Source organism: Brachycentrus maculatus, unplaced genomic scaffold, assembly GCF_059751285.1.
Source record: "Brachycentrus maculatus isolate JH-2025_06_01 unplaced genomic scaffold, ASM5975128v1 h1tg000215l, whole genome shotgun sequence".
Taxonomy (NCBI): domain Eukaryota; kingdom Metazoa; phylum Arthropoda; class Insecta; order Trichoptera; family Brachycentridae; genus Brachycentrus; species Brachycentrus maculatus.
This window is the reverse complement of record NW_028280966.1, coordinates 72440-95796: the sequence shown is the minus strand read 5'-3', so window position 1 is coordinate 95796 and position 23357 is coordinate 72440. Positions and strand designations below refer to the sequence as shown.

At 30.2% G+C, this 23357-nt stretch overlaps 1 protein-coding gene across 1 annotated transcript in view; it reads right to left on the bottom strand.

Annotated features, from left to right (window-relative positions):
- Window positions 1–987: 987 nt before the first annotated feature.
- LOC148306995 (uncharacterized) overlaps window positions 988–23357 on the bottom strand; it is a 28392-nt gene continuing 6022 nt past the window's right edge. Inside the window, exon 2 of the mRNA XM_088264091.1 lies at window positions 988–2893. Within this exon, the coding sequence (XP_088120217.1) occupies window positions 2644–2838 (195 nt within the window). The 5' untranslated portion in view covers window positions 2839–2893 and the 3' untranslated portion in view covers window positions 988–2643. The remainder of the gene's footprint in view (window positions 2894–23357) is intronic.

Genomic DNA, 23357 nt, shown 5'->3' with positions numbered 1-23357 from the left:
GCTCTATATATTTATGGAATTCATACAATGCATACAGCGGTGCAGCTCGCGGCAACAGGTGCCTGAGGTTGGTCTCGCTACCACCCGCGCACTATTGCACACTGTACACTGCACCCCTGGGCGGGTTCACAAGAGGTTTCCCTTTGAACGGGGCGCTAATGCACAGATTAAAAGTACGTGCTCGGAAAAACGGAAGCGTGAAATGCTTATTCAAATATCAAATAAAGCCCTGTTATGAAAACAAAACGCCACGAGAAATACCACATTCGGTAAACGAACAAAATGATTTTCTTACTCATAAAATATTACAATTTATCTTCTTCTATCCCTTGTCCACACCCAATGGTGCATAGGGCACTGCATCATATGTACGCAGTATTATCTTGATCGTTTATACACAAAGGCAAGGTGATCAGCCCTCCGCTTCAGGTAACCGGTCCAAGAAAATATTGAATAAATATTAGAGTAAAAAAATCACTTATATTCATTTGACTCCCTCCCTGGGAATCAAACCCGTGACCTCCAGTACGGTTGCTGAGCGTGCTGACCAGTACACTGCGGACTAAATAATAAGAACCAAAAACAATCAAAATGGAAATTATTTTGATTAATTCAATTATCGTTCTTTAATTTTTTAAAATGTGTATACAAATACGACTACAACTATATTTTAGTTTAAGTTACTAGTTTCTAAGTACGCAGTGCATCTAAGAAATGAGATCTAGGTAAAAATATTAATATATAAATAGGTATTGTGAGATTGATTGTATATCATTAAATATAATCAAACAAAGCAACAACAACAAAAAAATTATTTTTACTTTTACAATCATTGAATACTAAAAAAATATTTGAAGTTATCCTCTTACTCAATGTGTACAATGTACTCTATTGTATTTTTTAACTTCCCCATCAATTATTCAAATCAATTCAAACCTACGTACGATATCTAAGGGATAAGAAGGTAAAAAATAAAAACCATGTGAATTTTGTTACAAAAACAATAATTGTACATTTATTTTTAAAAAATATCTTTTTACTACTTTTTAATACATAATTCTTGGATTTTATTCTCCATTGCGATTTTCTTTATAAAAAAAACTTACTATCTACTTTGTCCACTCGCTCCATTCATATTACCATATATACCTACAAGTAAAGTGACCTATTCACAGATTAAATACGTTTATAATATTAACTTAAAGTTGTTGAAATGATAACATTAGACATTCGTGGCAGTTATCAATAAGTTTTTAATCTAATTGAATCTATCCATGCATAACACACGCAATCATAATGGATATTTATTCAATTCAAAACAAAATTTGATATGATTTTGATCTCTAAATTAAATATTCCATCAAGCATAAAATTTGTTTATTATCAAACGCTAAATGTGAAATTCAGGGCTTTTCAATAAGATGTTTTTTATAAACACGCTTTGAAATTCATCGCTACTCAATCAAATATTTTTAAACATACATTGCCACACCAGTTTTTTTTAAATAATTTTCAAAAAAAATGTGTTTTATCTTTTCCGAATCACGTCTCAGTGCAATCTTTCGATTATGTATTAAGTGATTATTATTTAAGTTACTTAGTAAACATACGGAAAGTAAACGAATTTCACATTATGACTACTATCATAAAACCTGCCGCAGAGGGAATATTTGCTTTTTTTTTCATATTTGTTAGAGGTTTTCATTATACACTCATTTAATACATTTTTGGAAGAAATTGAGTTCTCAACATTTGTAATTAAGTTTTTTTTTTAAAATTATAACAATGATTTTTTTTAATCGTGTCAGTGAAATGATTCATTTTGATGAAATAACGTTAAAACAAAAATTAACTCTGCTGCTCTTTTTTCAATAATAAACACTGATAAGACCATTTTTTGAGTCTATTAATGTAAACACTAGTTTGAAGAATTATGGTTGTTCTTACAACGGGTGAAAAAAACTGTTAATGGATTTATTATAAAGTTTGTATTTTCACCTATTGGTGAGAAGATCTGTAGTTCTCAAAACTAGTCGTGTTTACATTAATAAATTCTAAAAAGGATATTAAACAGGGCGGCACAAAATTAATCACCCTATTGGAAGATGTTATAATTTTAGCAAATGGCGTCGTACGTCAATCATATTTGATATTTGTGAACTAGACAGCTGCAGTATACAAGCAGATTGATAAAACGGGCACAAATATGTATCAACACTGGCGGCATCCACATGACGGAGATCACTCTTTTTTATCTTTTCCACTTAACAGAAAAAAATGGTTAAAGTTTAAACAAAGATTTCCAATGCTCAATTTTTCTGCTAAGTAAAAAAGTTATACAAAAACAAAACCGAATGATTAACTTTGTGCCACCCTTAATTTGTTTGTATACTGCAGCCGTCCAGTTTATAAATGTCAAATATGTTTGAAGTACGACGTCATTTGAAAAGAAATATAACATCTTCTGATTATCTGGTGATTAATTTACCGCCAACCTGTACAAGTGTTTTAATTTGTTAATATAATTCATCATGTTATTCCATTTCATTAATGCCAATGCATTAATCAATAAATAATACTATAAGAGTCTCAATTTTTCTTAAATTATACAGTTTAAAAAAATACAAGTTGACGTTTGTGATATCAAAGCTTTTCCTGTAGAGTTCGTCTGATTTCTTCGGTCGCTTTGAGGATATCCTTTTCCATATCTGTCACGATTTTCTTCTTCATGTCGTCTCCTTCGTCGGTATAGTCCTTGGGGGGTTCTGAGGGATACCTGGACCCGAACTTGGGGCGGGGAATCTTCACTCTCTTGACGTCAACAAACCAGGTCTCCATGTCGTCCGGAAGAGTGTAGGCAGATACACTTGACAAACTGTGGCTGATCCCTCACCTAGAAAGATAAAAGTACCGTTTTTAATAACCGTTGCATTAACCTTTTTTATTTACAATATAGGTTCATACATTATTATTCGAAATTTTATAAACCTAAAAGGGTAGTTCTATTCCAAGTCCTTTCCTTTTCTTCTTTTCCTATCACTGTCATCTCCTTTTCTCTTTATCCCATCCTTATCTCAAATCTCTTCTTATATATAGACTTTTCTTATGCATAAATGTGAAAAACTGTAGGTAATTGGTATTCATATTTTTTTTGTATTCTGATTTATCATGTATTGTAACTGTTGTTTTTCCTTCTAATAAAATAAAAATAAAAAAATAAAATAAATATATACAGATACTTTGGCACATTTTATAAACTTTATAAAATAACTTTGTTTTCAATCACATCTTTTATTGGTACATTTTTTCACAGACCGGTTTTGACAAGAACCTTGTCATCATCAGTCCCTTTTTTACCCCGATGATGACAAGGGTCTTTTTAAAACCGATTAAAGAAAAAATGTACCAATAAAAAAGTGGTTAAAAACAAAGTCGTTATATTTTATAAAGTTAAAAAAAAAACAATTTTTACATCATGATATAAAAAGTGGATAAATGGTATGTTAACATGGAATACAATGAATGTAGATGTCTCACCAATAGATGTCTCTAGTGAAGTTCTAGTGATTCAAGAACAATGTTTCAAAATTGGTTCATATATATAGAACTTCCAAGAATTTGAGTAGTTAGGTTGTCAATAATGGGTAAAATTGGTGAATGTTACACGTGTCTAAAGTGATCACTTAAACCAGCCTATGATGGTCGTCAGCCCCGTAAATGCCCAGACTTCCATATTCTTCTTCATCTTTGATGAGATGTCAAAAAATAACTTTTTTAAAATTACCTATCGTCCAAATGACTCTGAAGTGTAGCTACGACTTATGCAACACCGCTTATCATGACGCTACTCAGGCTTCAACTTTTAAAGTTTGGTTCCGACCCTAATGGCAGTGAAGCATGGAGGCAAAACAAGGATGAACGTAGATTGATTTTTAAGATTTATAATTAAAAAAAAGAATAACTCGCAAAGCCTCTAGACGCTTGTCTGCAGGTAGGATAGTAAGGATAGGGAAGGTAAATGTGACAAAATACATTACAAATACCCAGACCAATTGAGAATAAATCTTTCTTGATTTTATTTTACACTTGGCGGGAAACGAACCTGCGAGGCCAGTTTCGCAGCCGAGCGTCTTCCCAACTACGCCACGGCGCCTGAATGCAATCGAAAAGCGATCTCTCAGAGTAATTAATATGTGGCTAAACGAAGTATTATAGATGCTCGAATGGCGATATAAGAAAATAATGCAAGGTTGAGATAACCACGATAGATAAAATTATGAAAGGTGTGTTGAAATTATTTATGCATTTGAATCGAATTTGTAAAGAAAGAATAGTAAAGAATGAATTTAGTTGGAAATAGAAGAAGAGACCGAAGAAAAATAGGTACGAACAAGTATTTCAAATATTTAAAAGTGGTCAGGTCAAGAGTCGGGAGTAATCGGCGGGTGCGTATTAGAAGATGCATGCGGAAGAGGCAAAGATTGTTTTGCAAAGACAGATTGGTGTGGCGTTCTATTCTCCCTGCCCACCCCTGCTGAAAAGCTGGTCAGTAAGTTAGTTATTTGTCTTAACAAATAAATGATCAACTAATAAATTGCAGTCACTCAAGTGGTATTATAAAGGCGATTTCACTCCGTGTTACTGTGACCGCGTTCGAATGAGTTTTTTTTGTAATGTGGTAAATTTCTATATCCATACAAAAACATTCGCATATTTCAATGACAAAAATAATATTAAATATTTTTTGACAATAATTTGTTTTCGTAGCAAATAATATTCTCAATGCCGCAATGGCTATTGGAAACGTGATACCGTTTTTTTTAATTACACCGTAATATTAGTAATTTTTTTCAAGATGTATTATATTTAACATTATGCATGTGTATTATATAGAGTGCTCAAATGAGAGTAATTGGTTTTCCATTAGTCTCATTTGTATGGCAAGGAAATCTGGAAATGATTTTTTTTAAATATATATAAAACAATCATATTTTGTAACAAAATTTATTATTATATACATGTATATACATATATATATATATATATATATATATATATATATATATATATATATATATATATAAATATATATATATTTATATATATATATATATATATATATATATATATATATATATATATATATATATATATACATATATATAGTATATATATATATATATATATATATATATATATATATATATGTATATATATATATATATATATATATATATATATATATATATATATATATATATATATATCAGAGTGCTGATCTAAAATAAAGAAAAACCTTGTTCTTAACCAATTAGAGTCCTTCCTTAAGGTAGAGGACTGACCGGAGCATTTCGTCGTAACGTAACTTCGTAACATCGCTCGCGGCGAGCATCACCGAGCATCCGAAACTATGGATGGAGCGCTCGGCTCGCTGCACTGACTATACGAATGCTCGCATCGTAACGTGTTACTTTACGACGAAATGGCTCCGGTCAGTCCTTACCATTAAACATTAAAACTTAATAAAAACCTTGAAATTTTTACGTCGATTCGTGGTACATGATTTCTAAAATGGTTATCATTATTATGTGAAAAAACACCAATTTAACTTCTGTTCTTTGATTGTTTATATGATTGCTTAGGATATCATTCTCTCTCGCTACGGTAATAATAATAATATGTAATACGGGAAGTCATTACTGTTAAGAAAGTAAGTAATTTTTTCGTTGGTGTCTTTTTTTCACTAAATTCTGTAACCTATAATCGTGTCACTAAAATAATGGCCGCAACTGTAAATCTGTAACCAATCGGCGAATGTGTTACGGCAAGTGAAGCCAGGTTTATTAAATAAGTGGAAATACTTATTTATAACTATAACCGTCAGTTTTATGACCATCTCTGAAATATTGATGCTCTACTTAATAATAATTACACCGTACAAAGTTAAGAAATACATTACATATAATAATAATATTACTTAAACATGAACGCACACTCATTTGTAAGCGAGTCAGCAAAATTTAAAGATAATTATTGGTGAATATTCCGCGAGAATAAATCGATATGTAATATTTAATAAAGTCCGTGTATTCTGACTATATTACGAAATAACAGTAGAATTAAATTAAAATTAACAAAAGTTTTATTTCCATTTCTTATTTTACTTTACTACTAAAATATTAAAAGTAAAATGAGGCCAAAAAGCTTTATTAAATTTAAATATAGTATTTTTTTAATTAAAAAAAGGGAAATGATTGTGTTTTTATTATTTACACAAAAATTTCAATTCATAACATTTCTGTTAACCTACCTACGCGGCTCATTATTAGAAATAGGTATCGAATTGTGGTAGAGTGGGTTCGAACCAAGAAACTCTGACTTAAGAGTCCGTGACACTATCCACGGGACCACAACCCGACTCTATATTACTTAAATAAATACAACTTATTATTTCTTAATAAGTTGTATTTATTTATATAATGAAAACAATACTTCACTTTCCTTATACATATAAGACAAAATCCATCATCATGATGCCTTTATTTTGCCCAGTTTACAAAATCTAAATGTTATAAATCTTTTCCTAAAGATAAAATAATGTTCAAGATTTTAACGATTGGTGTGGCAACCCACACATCGACTATGGCAACTCAAATCGAGTGAAATAGCGAGCTCCCTACACGAAGCCCGCAACCAACAGAAGCGAGCCCGTTACACTTCGTCGCCGCCCGTCCTCAGATCGACACGTATTTCAACTGTTCTCATATTAGATCACGCGATTATTCTTAAGTATTTTCTTGATTGTAATTTGATAGAACTGAATAAATTTGTGTTAAAAGTAATCCGCTTTCATCTTGCTTCCCTTCTGATAAATTAAAGTGGTATTCAGTTAGAAACCATAATTGGTGACCCCGACGTGATTATCAAACATATTTGAATATAAAAAAGATTAATTGATTATAATGATTCTCTGTGAAAACTTGCATTTAAAAACTGTGTGATGGGCAGATATATTAGAAATGAAAACAAATATATATTTTTTAATTCGTTACATTTAATGTTTTCCGTTTGTGAAAACTCGCATCGAAAAACTGTGCACTGTTTCTAAGTGAGATATGACGTCCCCTTTTAAGATTAAATCCATCTAACTGTAATGGTAAATGAATCAAAATGATAATCGAAGTCATGTTTGGATAGCGGTACTATTCTGTTCCCACGGCTGAGATTTATCTCCTATTTCAGTATCGATACTGTTCACGTACATTCATGTTAGTGTATTTCACAATCAGTATTTGCGTAAAGTTTCGAAGAAACCTACTTACCTGATCCAGTTGAACTATTCTAATAATACGCACACAGAGAAAATCTTAATTACATATTACAAGTAGAATATAACTTGTTCGGAAATTACTCAAAGGTTAAGTTTTAAATAATTTTAATCTTACAATAATGTACGTTTTCATTATTTCTAAACGAAATAAAGGAGAAATCTCTTACCTTTAATGTGAAATTTTGCGTGTCTGTATAATAGATTTCAAACAAGTGAAATGAATTTTATATTATTATATATATTAGACACTGGAATATTTACCCTACGGATAGTATATCAAAAGAACTAGTATGTATGTAAAAGGAATCCAGCATTGTAAATATTTAGACAACTTCAAAAGAATAATCAATCAATAATGGACTGAATGTTGAACGTTACACCAGTGTAAAAAGTGATCACTGAAGCCAGCCAAATGCCAGATCGTAAGCCCTGTTAAGCTCAGACTTCCATCTTCTTTTGTATAAAAACGATAGATCTTTTATCCAGAAGAGACACATAAGATTTTACATAATTTAAATGACGTTTAAGAGTTTAAAAACGATACTTTATAAGCGATGCAGCTTTTACTGGAATATATTATTAAGATAATTTTATTGATACAAAATACATATTTTAAAATAACAACTTAGGTATTATGTTGTAGTGACTTTATACGTATTTTAAACGTTAATCTGTGAGTGTCACAAAGTTCATATAACGGTAATGTAGTCTCACAGATTCTGTATTTTGAACCTTGTCTGATAAATACAAAGCAAACAAAAAACTTTTTTTTAAACTGTAAAACTTACATATAATGTAAAAAAAATATAAATTTACGTGTAACGGAGATGGTTTTGTGGATTATTTCATGTCGAAAAAACTAGTGTACTGTTAAAAATAACGCGTTTAATATCGTACATCCTTTAAATAGAGAAAAATAAATGAGACAAGTAAAAACCTTGTGGTGATAGTAAATAATAAAAATATATTTACGTGTAACGGAAATAGTTTTTGTGAATTTTTCGTCAAAAAAACTACTGAACTTTAGAAAATAACGCGTTTAAAAATGTGCACCCTTTTAATGGAGAAAATACAATATATGAGATAAGTTGATATCTTGTGGTGATAGTAACCACGAAGTATTCTGCGGAAATGAATGCGAAGCTTTTTTTAAAGATCTTGCCTTAGTTTTGATGACCCGTGATAAGTCAATTAGTTCCGGTCGTGACAGCCGTATAAAAGAAACCAAATAATGAGTATGTGTGTCAAGACTTACAACCTATTCCGTGTTGCTCTGGTGAGAGATACGTGTCTGATGATTCAACATTTTATATGCATACAAAGCATATTTACATAAACTATTATTATCCAACACATGATCACATTCACTTCATTTGTATATATGTTATGTTGCTGTAATACCCTGTTTTCAAATATACAAGGAAAATATGTCGTTTTAAAGTTCAAAACAGAATATTAACAATTAATTGTAAAGAATCGATTCAAAAATTGTGGTGTTTTTTTGTTGTTGTTGAAATGAGTTATTCGTTGAACAAAAGTTAGTAGTGAAAAGTTAGTTTCATAAGAAGATAGTGACCTCTTTTGACCCGAAGGCATTCTGAAACTAAATATAATTACTTTTATAATAACAGCCACTTTTAAAGTACTTTTTTTATTACAGGATTATTATTTTTTGCTTTATGCAATTTTGAATTCAAATAACCGTTAAATCGTCATTAAAATGCAGGAATATTCTAACTGGAAACTTTTTGGATATGAGATTTTTAACCTTAACATTATAAGAAATAGTTTATCTTGATTCAGGTGAAATCTTACTGGTATATTTTTTCACAAATACGTATTAATACTCTTATTGCAATTGTGGTTTTTCAAACAACAACAAAAAACAGAATATGGTTGTCAACATAATAAACGACATGGATTAGGCTAACATTATATGTGCGTTATGTATCAAAGCATGCTACAAATTCGTGAGTTTGATAAAAAAAAATCCCTATCTTACGTGGTTATGTGAAAACTATGCCAATTTAATATTTTAAGAAAATAATTGTAATTATACGCTTATTTCAACATAAAATAATACGTTTATTACACAAATCCAAATATAATGAAAATGTGTTTGGAAATACATTTTCGTTGACTGTCCGTGTAAGGTAAAAAAAAATCCCTACTTGGCGCACCAATTTGTTTTGGCGATCGTGAAAACAGATCACAGTAAACTAGCAATTATAAAATGTAATATTAAAAAATATATCCATCAATAAAATTAAAGAAATACATTAATTCAAATATATTCGATTCAGCTTTCACGAAAAAAAAGAAAGCTTCTAATTCTTTATGCTACCTACTTTATCAACCCATTTTTGTACCTTAATATGTAATGTAAAAGTGAACTTTACTCATTCGTATAAGTATGTACTTATAAGTAAGTATATGTATAAGTATGTACTTATACGTCATTAATAAATTGTTACGAACAAAGAGCGCAATACGTTATTTATATGGTAATATCAATACTAAATCTCTACTTCAAGTATCGATCTCAGAGTTTCACCCGTTACCTAGATACATACTATTTATAATTTATTTACATGATAAAATCATTATTCTGTATTTGATCGAACCTAAATATTATTATTGTTTGCGGTGACATACATATCTTGGGATAATAACTACAACTTGGAAATCCATGTTTTCGAGTTAGCTACTAAAAATATAACTTTATTTTCTAGTCTGTCAAATATATTATTTATTGATTTGGCATTAACTTTGCGTAAGAACATGACTTGAATGTATAAAAATAAAACACTTGTATGTACGACCACTTTTTTGATGTTTTTTTTAATATGAACACGACTAGTTTCGAGAACTACAAATGTTCTCATAGGAATATCTGTAGTTCTCGAAACAAGTCATGTTTAAATTAATAAACTCAAAAAAGAGATCTTATACATTTTTTTATATATATTTAAGTGCGCCAAATGTATGTCAAATTATAATGTGTTAAAATATTTTGTGATCATTTTTTACATTATAAAAATACAAAAACCGACATATGAAACTGCCCAACATGTCAGACTTAAATTTCCCGATAAAGCTTTTTTAAGAGTAACCTAGATGTTACTAATTGCCCCGAGATATATCGCGTTTTTCAGATAAAAAATAATCAAAATACTTTATGTTTAATATGGAATAAAAGTTTTTTGTTATTGAAATATAACAATGTAACATATTTCGTTTTTTTTTCTTCAAATTATTATATTGAAATCATAATTTTTTTCTCTGCCTTCGGGTTTCATCAGCCAGTGATAGATTTTTTCAATGTAACAGTCACAAATTTTAAGAGGTAGTAACATTTAAAAAAAAAAACAATTTTACATATTTGCATCATTTGCATCATAATTCCAAATGGTCAAAGTACATATTTTGCAAATGTGCCTTTGACAGCAATGAACTCCATTTCGATGGGATATTCCAAATGCAATTAATTGAATAGCCCACCTATCTATTTGCTTAATTTAAATGTTAAATTTTATATAAAATATTAGCATTGTTACGTAAATTATGTATATTTTTAAGCGAGAGGCGTAACGCGTGGGCATGGTCGAGCGATTCAGGCGGGTCATTAATAATATTTCAGAAATAAGTCGTCAATTACGTAATTGTTGATGTTAATCTATATTTTATTTTATTTGTTTAAACCTACACTGCTTTGTTTTTAATGACTCAGTATTGTGGCGGAGGGGATCTTCTACTTTTAAGTACAATTCGATCAGCACTCGCCTGTTTAGAATAAAGATGACTAACTGAATGTCCAATTTAAAAAAGAAACTTTTGGTTCGATACCGCACTGCTGATTCACAAAAGCAACTACACATGGCATACTAATGTTTACATGCCTTGGCAATTTTTAGGTAGAGAAGATTATGTGTTTTTTATTATTTATTCTTCCTCTTCTTACCCTTATCTAAACCTAATAATGCAAAGGGCCTGAATTAAGGCATTAATTCGATGCAATTGATTATATGAAGGTAAAGTGATCAGTCTCACGCTTCAGGTATCAGGCCAAGATGGTATGAAATAAATATAATATTATAATGAAAACCTTTCTATTTATTTAGACACTTCTAGGAATCGAACTCAGGACCTCTAGCATAGTAGCCAAACGCGGCTTCACTAGACAACTTCAACTTCACTAGAGTTTGTGAACAAGTATTTGGACACACTCAAAATGTTGATTGTAATTTTACTTCTAACACTTTATACGTACTCCATTACATTTTATATTTTTTAATAAATAAAATATATTCAAAAATATTTTTTTATAACGATGGTCGTATATATTTACAATACATACATTACAAACGTGGCCAGTTGGAAATGTATCATATTATCTAAAACATTATATATTATGGAGTATCCCGTGTAAGCGTAACTAATTATTAAACACGGGTAAGTTTTATGCCAGCCATATAAGAGGAAAAGCAATTTGACTTATCTACAATAATTAATTAATGTTCTCGAATGCACCCACACAGTTTTATCCTCTTAAATCTTTATAATAATAATTGCTTCCTTCGCACGCAATATCATTCTGAGTGCATAATAAGCGAGAATCACACGGTCAGATGTGATCTGTTTTATCACCGCACCTACTCGTATATTATAGGTCGGGTTTAATTACTGCAATAACTCGGTCGTTGTATCGCGAGAGGCAGGTGGAAGGTGGCTTTCCAGCACGCCCTTTCTTACTAAGAATAGACAGAAAATAGGTTTTGCTTCTTTACTTTTTACGTTGCACATTTTCGTCTAACGAGCTGCAGCTGCTGACGACAACTCGCGGCGAATCTTTTATCTCTTTTTCCCAACTAAAAGAACTCACCTACCTACATACTTTAGCCATTACACATAGCTCAGTAATTATCTTTATCATTTTTGCTATTTTCCTACAGAGGTCGAGAATAGCTATAGAATGCTTGTATGCCATACCCATGTTACCTTTTTTCAACCTTGGTGATTTGCCATTACTTTGAAAATCAGCCGCCTGGGTGTTGAATACGCTATGTGAAAAAATATTTAACTAACTAAAAAAAGCTATAGTATTTTATATCTAAATATATTGAATAGTACAATACATTACTTGATTGTCAATATCTTACTCTCGCGCCTACTTTTAAATATTGTTGTACATATGCAGCATTAATTAAAAATATACCAACGACTTGTTGGCATTTGTATTTGCAAATGTTTTTTTACCTACATTTTAGATCTCTTGACCAAAAGTGTGGTTTATTCGTGAGTCATTCCACATTTCTTGAATATATTTTCATAGGACAACTGCTGTGGGAAAAAAATTGTTTTTAGTGTGTTGCAAACTAGATAATGATTTTGGTGTAATACATACTTGTAATAGTTCTAGAATGATAAGTGAAGTTCGCCACAGTTCATTAATTCTATTGACCCATATCCTACACACGGTAGTCCATAGGGCGCAGTTCGGTTCATCGTGGGGTCATCTCGATCGTTAATTTAATTAAATAATAGACTCCAGTTTCTTGGTAACAGGAATTGAATTTATTTTATGGGATAGAGAACGTACGTGAAGGAGCTCAGGGTGAAGGATATTGCCCCTATAAGGGAGAGGAACCGCTGTAGAAATCAATAAAAGGATCAATTTTTGCATCAATTTTAAATATGTTATAAGGTTACTTTCCCCTCTCCTTATTTGTAGAACAATTTTATATTTTATATTTTAGTTATTATACAGACTTGAATGATGGAAGTTTAACTTCTGAAACATGTAGTCTATAATAAAACTCAAGTGGTAAAAAACAAGTGTTTTCTTTAATCATTGTAACATGTCTTACCACAAAGTTAATGCCGAAACAATAAATAAAATGTTATAAGGTCATTGTAACGCTCATTACATATCGTACTGAATTTTCCATTATTTGTTGCGTTGGTGAAAGAACGATAAATTGTGTATTTTATAGTGAATAACATTTTTAAAACATTTTATCAATAAGAATTTCATAAATGCTAGTTTTTTTGGATATCAGAGAATTGCTGTTATTTGATGGCATTAATAATTGCATAAGGCATTAATAGCAGAAATGGCTGGGGCACACAAGGTTGCATCCCCGTTTTCGTACACCTTAAATAATTTAGATACTGCTAATCTGTTATTTTATCCCTGAGATAAGGTACCTACTTAACAATAAATAATATTAACTTTTTCAATTCCTTCGTTCTTTATTGCAAATTTAAGGTAATTAAAAAAACCTATTGACTTACGGACTTACTATCACTAGACTTCTGATATTATTATACTGCATCCTATAAAATAAAATGAATATGACTAGTGTGAAATTTTTATTTATTACAGCACTTTGCAGTTTTTGCTCGAATCAGTGCGCGATAAAGCGTAATTAATTATTGTCAGTATTATTCATACTATGCGATTCCGAGTTTACATCTGTGAACTTGTTTTCATATTGCGGCCGACGCCAAAGGGTTACATGTCCGCGGGTGGGCCGCACATGTGCTCCGAGCCTGTCCGCGTCCTACCGCACCCACAGTAGGTGGGTCGCAATTACAATGGAAAAAATATATTATTTATTTAAACTTCATATACAGAAAAGAAAAATAGTACATTGGCGAGCTTATTGCTAAAAAGCGATATCTTCCAGCCAACCAATTAAGATAATTAAAGACAGATTTACTACCATTTGATTGTAATATTAGAAGAAGTTATACATACTAAAAATACGGTAGTATTATATGTTTCGTAACATTTTTTTCCTTAATTTTAAAAATGACCTATACTATTTTTTTATTATTTATATTTTTTGGGGAATTTTACAGAATAGTTACACCAATCAAGTCATTCGCATAAATGAGTTACACAAGATTAAATACTTGTACTATTACAGTTACAAAATTCAACTATTTACATTTATAATTGATATTATATGATGCAAAAAAATAATCTATCTAAACACTTGTCTGCACCCACTGGTGCATAGGGTACTGCATCGCATTGAAGCAGTGTTGTCTTGATCGTTAATTACACAATACAAGGTGGTTAGTCCCGCCCTTGGTGATATTAAATAAATTTTATGGTGAAAAATACTTTTATTTTTATCCCCTAGCCCCTAATCAAATACACAAAGCGGACAATAAGTAGTCGTTTTATCAAAGTCTCTATCCATGTCTTGTGAAAATACAAGATAATAATGATTTTCATCGATATATGTATGTACGTATATGTAGGTATATGTATGTACAATGAAACTTCATTGATATTTTGTATCCTTGCTAATTCAATTAGATAAACGATGTGGTTCCGTGACGTCGCGATTCCAGATTCTCAGAAATAATGCCACTTTTGTAAAATTAAACTATATTGTTCATATAAATTGAAACGTCAAGTATACTTATTTTTGTACCTAACCACTTACAAACATTTTTTGAAAATACTTCATTACCATGAATATTATCGTGCCACCCTAACCCGTAAGCTATAAAGCAAAATTACGGATACAAATAGTTCTGCGGAAAAAAGTGTACATCCACTTCCCACGAACCTGTGGACTAGAGATATAAAAAAAAAACAAACTAACATTAAAACGTCTACTGCACACTTAAAATAAGAAACATGTTCTTAGACTGTGCAAAAACTCAGCACCGTGGCTCGGGTAAATAATCAACCAAAATAAACCACCGCTGCCCTGTAATTTGAGTGCTCCGATAAGAGCGGTAATTGAGCAATATAACATAATGTGATGGACCAAATAATGTGGATCAGAAGTCTCAAGAAAAAATGGATGACATGGATTCTTTATCGAAGTTGAGATCCCGAAGAGTCCCGAGTATTCAAGTGAAATAATACCAGTATTTTGATATCTCAACAGAGACAAAGAAGGATATTAAAGTCTGGGTATTTACATGGCTTATGATTTGTCATAGGCTGGTTACGTGATCCCATGATTGACCACATTAACCACACTTCTCAAACTTTTAGAACTCCTACATATATCATGAATGTCATGACGCTTAATGTGTGAGTTCAATGGAGCTGCATAATACCAGTGTGCTGAAATGTTCCATAGCGTTCGTCTTAATTAAGTAAAATCCTTTACTTAAAAAATGTATTACATGCATTCCTTAGGACTTAATTAAACCTTAGGAATGAATAAAGTGACCATACGTCCCGTTTTGAACGGGACCGTCCTGTTTTTAGATAGCCTGTCCCGTTGTCCCCAAGTAAAGTTTCGGGACGTCGAAATGTCCCGTTTTCAAAAAAGAGCAACGCACGATAACAATAAAAAAGTGCAAAAAATCTGCGATAGTTTGTTGTATATTTTTATAAAACTTTAGAGTAATCATTGAATATGTTTTATGCTTGCCTGGAACATATACTCCCGAAGAAAGAGTATTTTCACAGATGAATAATTTGTGAACGACAGAAAAAATACGATTACAAGTCGGAGTACTTGAAGTGATGTTGTTAGTTGAGATAAGTTTTTAAAAATCCTGCCATGAATTCCATTCTTATTTAAAAGCAAACCCACTTATACTTAAGAAAATTTGTTCATCAGAAAAATATAAAACAACATAATTTTTTCATATTTATATTATCTGTTATTTTCTTTATCAACATTCCTTTTTCTTTTTATTAATACATAAAAACTATGAAAATTTACGTGTTTTCTTTAATATACATACTATTACGTAAAAATTGGTAGATGTCCCGTTTTGAGGATAAAAATAAATGGTCACGTTAGGAATAAACGACCATCGTCCCAATGTACGCAATTTCACAAAAATATTAACGACGTTTCGTGGTATATGGTAATAAATATAAAGTAGGTAGTATAAAAGGTTTATGATAATATCTAATGCGATTTTTATTTCCTCAAAAATCATTGTAAGTCTTATTTTTTATATCCCTTGGGCACTGTACTACATACTGCATTCTACATACAGTCTACTAATCTACATATCGATCGTAAATTGCAATGATGTAATTTGCTCGGTCTTGTATTAAATATTACAATGTAAAATCTCATCTAATTAGGAAGATTAAAATTTATTTAAATTACGGTACCTATTTTTTAAAGATGTAGGAATATATGTTCATTTTACAAAATGCGTAAAAAGTTTTTTTTAAAATTGTGATTAAGTAAGAAATTCAATGTTGAAGCATTTTCGATGGCTATTGCATAAATTTAGATTTAAATCAAAATAATTGGCGTTGTTTTCTTAAACTGTGATATAACGAAATGGTGTTAAAATGACCGTAAAAACAGAATTAGGTGTATTATATCTGAGGGCATTAAAACATGTGTAGATTTTATTAATCAAGACAGAAAACGTTCAACAGGCATGTGAGGTCTGACCTGTTTTACAGTTTATGGTTTCCGCGTGTGCCAAAATACTATTGCGGGTTATCGAACCGAAAAAGAGAATGGAAGTGGATCCGATTGTAATTGTCATTATAATTTGTAGAAATATAATATCAATCCCTTTGTTTTGAATCACTGTTATTTGCTCTTTACTCTATACCTCTATACGAAACAGAAACAAATATATGTACGAGTATATGAAGTACTTAGTCAAACTATTGCTGTTAAGCTTTGTTTTTTACCTCACTGAAAAACTAGTCACAAACTTATTTGAACAATATTTTTACCAGAAACTTCGAATACTTTCTCATTCTTTTTCTTCAATTCAGCCCTTTGTAACTTTTGTAATTTGGTACGAATACATAAGTTTGTACATACATTACGATATAAACTTAATGTATTCGTATTGGGTCAGACTTCCTGAGACTTCTTTTATACCAAAAAATCATTTATAATCCAAAAATAAAAATGGTCGTTAATAAAATAAATAAATTATTGAAACATAAATCATGTTATTTTTTCTTATTATTATAAATCAATCATTGAATCTCCAAGACTAACTATGTAATAAAAACTTGAATAAAAGTGGTCATATGAGTATGTATCTAAGCAACATATAATAATTATGCTTTTATGAAATAATCTCATTAAAAAAAATAATTTTAAGTTATTATCTTTAAAGTAATTCAATTAGAAAAACTTATTTTCCTTATAAATATGTGCATCTAGCACATCATGTAAGAGTTAGGTGATATCTTCGTACATAATATTAGAGCCGGCTTTAAAATTAATTGTACATTTAAAAAAAAGGAATAACCCGCAAAGCGTCTATTTTAGATGCTTGTCTGCAGGTAAGATAGTAAGGATAGGAAAGGTTAATGTAAAAAATACACCGCAAACACGTACACCAATTGAAAATAAATATTTCTTGAATTCATTTTGCAATTGGCGGGAATCGAACCTGCGACGCCAGTTTCGCTGTCGAGCGTTAGTTATAACATTAGATATCGGCATGTATGCGTTTACACTGTTTCACGCTAGATTAATCACTAGTTTCTGAACAACAGGAAAATAAAATAAATGGTAGACGTTTAGTGAGAGTCGTATACTAGCTATTTTTGAATAATTAATATCCCACGTATTACCATTATCGCTTCTGGCCATGGGAAGAAATATCAAAACCCATGAAATTTATTATAGCCGCTTTATATTTATATCAGTTTTCACAAGCTTCAATCGAAATCTCAAAGTTAAGTGATTAATTGAGAAATAAAAACGTTATTTATTATAAATGCAGACAGTTGGTAGAATTCTTTATTGAATTGTTGGGTGATATATCCAAAATTAAACACGGTTATTGGATTGAATTCTAATTTTATTTACATATGTGATATGTGGCGCGTTTCGTTTTATTATGATAATGTGTTTTTCGTCTTATTAAATAAACGCGTCACATATCATATATGTAAATAAAAGTAGAATTCAATCCAATAACCGTGTTTAATTTTGGATATATTACTCAACACAAAAAATGTTTTTATATATGTACATCATATATTAGTAATTAACCAAATCAAAAATGTTATACGACAATAACATTATTGAAACAGTTATCACAGTTTACATTAAACTAATACATATTTTTAAATATTAAATTTATAAATACAAAGCCTCAACGTGAGATGGATTAATTGGTTCAATGATGGGCAATTTATTAAATAGCAGGATGATGTAATTATCAAATGGTTGAAGAAATTATATAATTATGTTCATCTACTGTTCGTTTTTTCTTCTTCACATATCACATTGACAAATAACCACAGTCGCGTGATCTTATAAGATTGATCGTGCATAGACTGTGAGTAAAGTCAGTATATTATGAAATGATACATGAAAAAGAAAAGATTTCCTGCTTTACTCGTCATTTTAATACATAATATACTGAAAAAAATAACGCAAAGCGAGTTTAATTTGTATATATATATATACAATATATAAATATATATACATATATATATATATATATATATATATATATATATATATATATATATATATATATATATATATATATAATAATAATAATAATAACCATATCCGCTCCCTAGGTGGAGCATATGGAGTCCACAAACTGTCTCCAGGCTTTTCTGTCGGCTGCCAGCTCCCTTGCATCCTCCCAAGTCAGATCCGCGTCGCGAAGTTCTGACGAGAACTGCCGACGAATTGTCAGCAATTTTATGTATATATATATATATATATATATATATATATATATATATATATATATATATATATATATATATATATATATATATATATATATATATATATATATACATAAATAGATCGAATAATTTCCTTAGATGTCCTTAATTATTATTATTAGTGTTGTTTTTTTTTTGCTACCATCTCTATCTCTCTTATTTTTTTATTTTTTTTTTATTACAATGTATTTTGTTTGTTAGATCTAAAATCACTAGTAAACGGATCGAGGCTCAAAAATAAAAATAAAATAAAACAAAAATACGGGTAAGGTATTCAGGTATTCATACTTAGTTTAACACATTTTCATCTACCCAAAAGTGTGTTAAAACTGAGGATGTAGGTACGACACGTCAAGTAGCAGTTGCATTAACGGCGGAACACGCTGGCATTACGATGGGGGCCAGTGCTTTAAAGTGCGCGGTCACCTTAGTGCGTGGGCACTGGTTCCCACGGACCGGTGGGCCGGCAGTACCGTTACCACTAAACCGACTTTTATCTCATCACACACCGCGTAGAGCACTGCGAATCTTCGGCCCCTCGGACGCGGGTTGGGCCAACCAGGAAGTCCAACTGGTCGGACACTTATTAATTAAGAAGAAAAATCTTTATTAATGGTTTGAGAGCTGGAAGATATAATAAATTTACACTTTCTTCTAAGCGAAAAACGTACAGATGTACAACAAATATGTTTGCAATATGAAATATGTATGCGATATACAATGTTTATTTATTTTCGTATTTAAATTACTCCAGTCAAAAAAATAAATGTTTAGGCATATCAAGTTTTTTTTAAATCTTGATGATTTATTGAGAATTTTAAATTTGAAGTTCATGAATTTAATAGTCAATGTTTTTTTTTTAAATCAATCATATAAATTTAACTGAATTGAATTTAGAGTAAAATAGATAGACCCTTTTACGGCCAAATATCGTTACATATAACGTATGTACAAATAGAATTATGACATATTTCCCAGTAAATAAAAATCTGGAGGAAATAAACCGTCCAAAAAATCGGTATATGGTTCGATATTTGTTCATGAATTTAGTAAGAAATATATAATTTTTTAACGCCGTAAATTTTTTTTTTGTATTTTTTCATAAAGTACCTCTTTTCCTTCTTTTCTGTGTATAAAATCATTATTGTTTAAGATTTAAAATTATAGTAAAAAAAAAAAATATTAAAATTCATTTGCTGAGGCAAACAACTGCAATGAATGTAATATTTGTACATTGTCTTAAAGATCGCATCCGCATTTAGAGAGCTCGAATTACATTATTTCGTAACTGACCACACACTGAATTCACAATATACACAAAATGTTAATATGACCACATGTTAAATAACATTACCGAAATTACAATACATTTATTTTAACATAAATTAACGAGCAAATAGTAGGTTGTAGTTACGTAAAATGAGTGTGTAATCGCCATTTAAAACCCAAGCAGGCAAAAGTGTCACGATGCACGGAACCGTGGAAGGAATAACGGATTTCACTTTCGCGCCGAAAACACTGCATCATGCTCATTATTCATTCGCTTAAATGCGATTTTTCCGTTTCCTGCGCGCTTCACAATATCTAATTTAGGTACCTATCTACCTACTTTAGTTACGTGCATTGTTGTTTTACAAAAATATTGATCAACCGATCAATTATTATCAAACGTCCGTTATTAGAAAATCGATTGGAAAACAAACTAATCACAAGTTAGTTGTTTTGTTCTATTGAAAAAATAGATTACTTTTTTGTTCCACCTGTTAACGCTTTCGACAATTAATGGCCCAAGTTTAAAAAAATGAAATATCGTTTGCTTTTAACAATTTATTATATATTCGAACACGAAATAAATCGGCCAAAACTTAATCATTTAAATATTGCATCCGTTTTCTTTTACATGATACAAATATTCACCGAATAAAATATAGTAACAATCATAAATCTAAACTTGACTTCATACATGTACGTTATCAAAAAAAAGCTATTAAGAAAAACCACATCCCAAAGATCGTTTCTCTGTCTGTCAAATAAATTCTTCAATTTTAATAACGATATATATATATATATATATATATATATATATATATATATATATATATATATATATATATATATATTTATATATAAATATATATATATATATATATATATATATATATATATATATATATATATATATATATATATATATTTGCATCTTCTTACAGTAAACAAAATATTTATTATTAAATTCTTTCAAACTCTTTTTCTTCATACATTCAGGCATCTCATCCTACATTTTCAAACCCCTTATACATTATACAATTTTGGGATATACGACTGTATTTTTTTAAAGATATATAAACATATAAAGGTATAAATAACTATAAAAAATATGTTGCTATTGGTAAAGACGATGACGGAGTCAGATATGCTAGGATATTACGAAGTAATAGTTTTTCCGTGACAGAAACAATGCGAGATGTTACAATAAGATAATAATAGAAAACAAATTAAAATGCTATAAAACTTTTGAGAACCTTGCGCCGCGTATGTTGTGGTAAGTTGGATTTCACTTCACGCTGGATAAATACAATGGTTTCCAAACCGTTTTCCACCATTAACTTCATGAAATTAAGAGTGAGCTCCGTGTACAGATCTAAAGATAAACAAATGGATAAAGTAATCACGAGAATTTTTATTTGAGCCTGATATAAATATTACCACAGATGCGTAAAAGTATATCTATGAAATCATGAAACTTATTAAACAAATTTGGTGTACAGGACTAAATGTCTTTGTCTTTTTATAATTAACGATAATGTTGTATCGGGTTGTGGTGCCGTGGTTAGTGTCGCGGACTCTTAAGTCAAGCACAATTTGATACCTATTTCTAATGATGAGCCGCTTAGGCCCACAGAAATAGTATAAAAAACACAAATATTTATCTTTTTATTTAAAAAAACAGTTTATTGATCCGTTGCCAATGTCATATGGCCTTTTGGGTGTATGTAAGGGTTAAAAACAACTAAGTTATCCATTCCTTCTATTCTTCAACTTTATTTCAAAATTCATATCCTGGAGAATTTCAAGAGAACCAAGAAAAACCACGCTCTGTTGTGTTAAATGCACGTTCCTTAATGAACACAAATGTTCTATGAATAATAGAAAATATTGATACAAATGTAAGTTAAATGAATTTAAAATATTATTTTTTGACATCTCATCAAAGATGAAGAAGAATATGGAAGTCTGGGCATTTACGGGGCTGACGACCGTCATAGGCTGGTTTAAGTGATCACTTTACACACGTGTAACATTCACAAATTCTACCCATTATTGACAACCACACTATTCAAATTCTTGGAGGTTCTATATAATATGAACCAATTTAGAAACCTTGTTATTGAATCACTAGAACTTCACTAGAGACATCTATTGGTGAGATGTAAAGAAGCTTTTTATTAAGCAGAAACTCTTCTATTAGTATGTAATAATAATATGAAATAACTCCTGTAATTGGAGATAATCCAGATTTTGTGAACAAGTGTTTGGACACACTCAAAATGTTGTGAATTAATAAATATTTCAAGGAAGTCGATTTACTTTTGTTCGAACCAGTAAAGAGATATTGTCTATCATACTAGATGTCTATCATACATAAGATATGATTCAAATTGTTTTATGTATATAATACCTGTATACGTATAATACCGGCCACGTGTTGATGTGGCTCAGTCTAATTAAATGGAAAACAAATAAATAGTAAACACACTTTTCTAGTAGGTACGTTTCATTTCACAATGCTTATGAAGCAATAAAAGAAACATAAAAAATCTATGAATAAAAAATACAATAGAAAACGTTGATAATGCAAAGAGACAGCAACGTTAAAAAAACACGCTGCCCGCCATAAGCAATGTTTTGTATTGAGTGTATTACTACTACGTTCAACATATGGCGCTGCCATTCCAGTAAAAATCTGTTATTGAAAAAAAACATGTTTTTTCCTGTCACAGGTTAAAATAACTGTTAAAGATAGGTTAAGTGATACACATACACATATATATATATATAACACGTCCTTTTTCAAATGTAACATTGCGTCAAAATTTTAAAGAAATCTGTGAATTACTTAAGGAGATTTATGATTTTGAACATAGAGATATTTACATTTCAATTCATAAATACATAAATACATATATAATGAGATATTGCGCGAAGTTTTCCAGAGCATGTAGCAACAATAATATTTGAAAATTTGTACAAATTAGCGTATAGGGAATATGATATCAACAATAATTGCATTTTCCGGATGCGAATTAAATTATAATAGTTTGTCGTAGTTTCTTGAGGAGACACTCTCACTATGGT